General features: G+C 57.3%; 1 protein-coding gene across 1 annotated transcript in view; it reads right to left on the bottom strand.

The window, feature by feature from the left end:
• LOC147086585 (ephrin-A2-like) overlaps nt 1-3411 on the bottom strand; it is a gene marked incomplete at its 5' end in the record, with an annotated part of 88017 nt that extends 84606 nt beyond the window's left edge. Inside the window, one exon of the mRNA XM_085978275.1 lies at nt 3227-3411. Coding sequence (XP_085834401.1) covers nt 3227-3411 — 185 coding nt within the window. The remainder of the gene's footprint in view (nt 1-3226) is intronic.
• Between the last annotated feature and the right edge of the window lie 307 nt (nt 3412-3718).

Below are 3718 nucleotides of genomic sequence, written 5' to 3'. Positions count from 1 at the left end.
CCTCTGACAGTGCGGCACTCCCTCAGCACTGCACTGGGAGTGTCAGCCTAGCTTTATGTGCACCAGTCCCTGGAATGGGACTCGAACCCACAACCTCTGACTCAGAGGCGAGTGTTCTACCCACTGAGCCACAACTGACACTGCAGGGGGAGTTCTCCCCGGTGTCCTGGGTCAATATTTATCCCTCAACCAACATCACTAAAAACAGATGATCCGGTCATTATCACATTGCTGTTTGTGGGAGCTTGCTGTGCGCAAATTTGCTGCCGCGTTTCCTACATTACAACAGTGACCACACTTCAAAAAAAGTCCTTCATTGGCTGTAAAGTGCTTTGGGGCGTCCTGAGGTGGTGAAAGGCGCTGGAGAAATGGGAGTCTTTCTTTTACCTCCATCGACTGGCCGATTCCCTTGTGCTCAACAACAGCAGTGAAGGTGGTAATTTTGGTCTGGCCCCAGCCAGGAAGGCGAGGAGAGGAGGAAGTAGCGATTAGATGACGTCAAGGCTGGGTCCTTAAAGGCCTATGGATCCGAGGGAGGAAGGGAAGACGAAGGAAGGCAAGGAATGCCACAGGGGCGGTAGAGGGAAAGGAATCACGGTACGGGGAGGGGGGGAAGGGGGAGCGCGATGAGGCTCCAGGACTAGGAATGAGTGAAGAAGAGCGAAAGTCCACAGGATAGACGAAGAGGATCCTTGGTAGCTCAACTCAACACCAGGATTGGCTCTGAAGTAACAACCTGCATTTATATAGCGCCTTTAATGTAGTAAAACGTCCCAAGGTGTTTCAGAGGAGCGTAAATCAGACATAATTTGACACCGAGCCACATTAGGAGATATTAGGACAGATGGTCACAGAGGTAGAACAGAAGAACACCAAGAATATAAGAAATAGGAGCAGGAGTCGGCCATTCGGCCCCTCGAGCCTGCTCCGCCATTCAATGAGATCATTAAGTGTCAGCTGTGGCTCGGTGAGTCACACTCTCTCTCGCCTCGGAGTCAGAATGTTGTGGGTTCAAGCCCCACTCCAGAGACTTGAGCACAAAAATCCAGGCTGACACACCCAGTGCAGTGCTGAGGGAGCGCCGCACTGTCGGAGGGGCAGTACTGAGGGAGCGCCGCAGTGTCGGAGGGGCGGTACTGAGGGAGTGCCGCACTGTCGGAGGGGCGGTACTGAGGGAGCGCCGCACTGTCGGAGGGGCGGTACTGAGGGAGCGCCGCACTGTCGGAGGGGCAGTACTGAGGGAGCGCCGCACTGTCGGAGGGGCAGTACTGAGGGAGCGCCGCACTGTCGGAGGGGCAGTACTGAGGGAGCGCCGCACTGTCGGAGGGGCAGTACTGAGGGAGCGCCGCAGTGTCGGAGGGGCGGTACTGAGGGAGTGCCGCACTGTCGGAGGGGCGGTACTGAGGGAGCGCCGCACTGTCGGAGGGGCGGTACTGAGGGAGCGCCACACTGTCGGAGGGGCGGTACTGAGGGAGGGCCGCACTGTCGGAGGGGCAGTACTGAGGGAGCGCCGCACTGTCGGAGGGGCGGTGCTGAGGGAGCGCCGCACTGTCGGAGGGCAGTGCTGAGGGAGCACCACACTGTCGGAGGGGCGGTACTGAGGGAGCGCCGCACTGTCGGAGGGGCAGTACTGAGAGAGCGCCGCACTGTCGGAGGGGCGGTACTGAGGAAGCGCCGCACTGTCGGAGGGGCAGTACTGAGGGAGCGCCGCACTGTCGGAGGGGCGGTACTGAGGGAGCTCCGCACTGTCGGAGGGGCGGTACTGAGGGAGCGCCGCACTGTCGGAGGTGCGGTGCTGAGGGAGCGCCGCACTGTCAGAGGGGCAGTACTGAGGGAGCGCCGCACTGTCGGAGGGGCGGTGCTGAGGGAGCGCCGCACTGTCGGAGGGGCAGTGCTGAGGGAGCGTCGCACTGTCGGAGGGGCAGTACTGAGGGAGCGCCGCACTGTCGGAGGGGCGGTGCTGAGGGAGCGCCGCACTGTCGGAGGGGCGGTACTGAGGGAGTGCCGCACTGTCGTGAGGGGCGGTACTGAGGGAGCGCCGCACTGTCGCGAGGCGCAGTACTGAGGGAGCGCCGCACTGTCGTGAGGGGCGGAAATGAGGGAGCACCGCACTGTCGGAGGTGCAGTCTTTCAGATGGGACGTTAAACCGAGGCCCCGTCTGCCCTCTCAGGTGGATGTAAAAGATCCCACGGCCACTATTGGAAGAAGCGCAGGGGGAGTTCTTCCCGGTGTCCCGGGGCCAATATTTATCCCTCAACCAACATCACTAAAAACAGATGATCCGGTCATTATCACATTGCTGTTTGTGGGAGCTTGCTGTGCGCAAATTGGCTGCCGCGTTTCCTACATTACAACAGTGACCACACTTCAAAAAAAGTACTTCATTGGCTGTAAAGCGCTTTGGGACGTCCGGTGGTCGTGAAAGGCGCCATAGGAATGCAAGTCTTTCTTTCTTTCATAGCTGCTCTTCGACCCCAACTCCACTATCCCCCATCCCTTAATATCCAGAAAGCTAATGAGAACATAAAAGACATCTAATAAGGTGGGTTTTAAGGAGCATCTTGAGACAGAGACAGAAGGAGGGACAGAGAGAGGGAGAGAGAGAGAGAGACAGAGAGAGAGAGAGAGAGAGAGAGAGGCGGAGAGGTTTAGGGAGGGAATTCCAGAGCTTAGGGCCCAGGCGGCTTTTGGCACAGCCGCCAATGGTGGAGCAGTGGGAGTGGGAGTTGGACAAGAGGCCAGAGATCTCGGGAGGGTTGTAGGAAGTTAGGGATGGGGGAGGCGACGAGGCGAAGGAGGAGTTTTGAACACGAGAACGAGAATTGTATGCTTGAGGCGTTGCTGGACCGGGAGGCGATGTAGGTCAGCAAGCACGGGGGGGCGGGGGGGGGTGGGGGGAGAAAGAGAACCACAAACAGGCCTCAGGCTAGATTGCTTCCATCTCCCAATTACCGAGAGTCGATTGAGGCCTGCCTTTGAAACAGAGCGCCAATCGAGAGCCTCTGAAAGGGAGCACCAGACAATCGGGAAAACAGGCCTCTGCGAACCCCCCCACATCCCGCCCCCCCCCCAGCCCTTCCCGAGCAAACGAGGCTCCAATTTAATAAGACTGATGGGCCCCATAAAGCGGTGCTCAAACCTTTTTCCCAAAACCATTAGCCGAAGCATCATATTTTATCTGCGAGTACTGCGGCTTTCCAATCTCGCCCAGCGTGAAAACCTAACCTTCTTCCTAAACTGCTTTTATCGTCCCCCTCGGCCTCATCAATCACGAAGAAGAGGACAAAATCAAAACAACAAACTGTGCCTCCTGAACACGCTCCAACGTCTGCAAGCTCCGCCAGCTGAGTTTCCAAAGCATTCGGGCTGGAAGCAATGGCAGCTTTGAAACCGCAGGGAGCCCTGGTTAATAAGCCGCATTAGCTGCTCGTCCTCCTCATTGTCCATTGATCAAACACAGATGTAGCAGAACAAGTGGCCCTCACTCCAATTTCTCTGCACCCGGAGACACATCGCAACTGCTCCTCATTACTGCCGTCTGACTTCTGCCTTCAACAGAGATGTTAGTGCTCGGGACCGAGACACTTTTCTCATTGTAGGTATCCAGCGCAGGGTTAGATACAGAGTAAAGCTCTCTCTACACTGTCCCATCAAACACTCCCAGGGCAGGTACAGCACGGGGTTAGATACAGAGTAAAGCTCCCTCTACACTGTCCC

Source organism: Somniosus microcephalus, unplaced genomic scaffold (genome assembly GCF_052327205.1).
Source record: "Somniosus microcephalus isolate GS21.2 unplaced genomic scaffold, FLI_Smic_1.0 unresolved_chr7, whole genome shotgun sequence".
Taxonomy (NCBI): Eukaryota; Metazoa; Chordata; class Chondrichthyes; order Squaliformes; family Somniosidae; genus Somniosus; species Somniosus microcephalus.
Note: the sequence above shows the minus strand (reverse complement) of the source record. Positions and strands in the feature narration are given on the sequence as shown.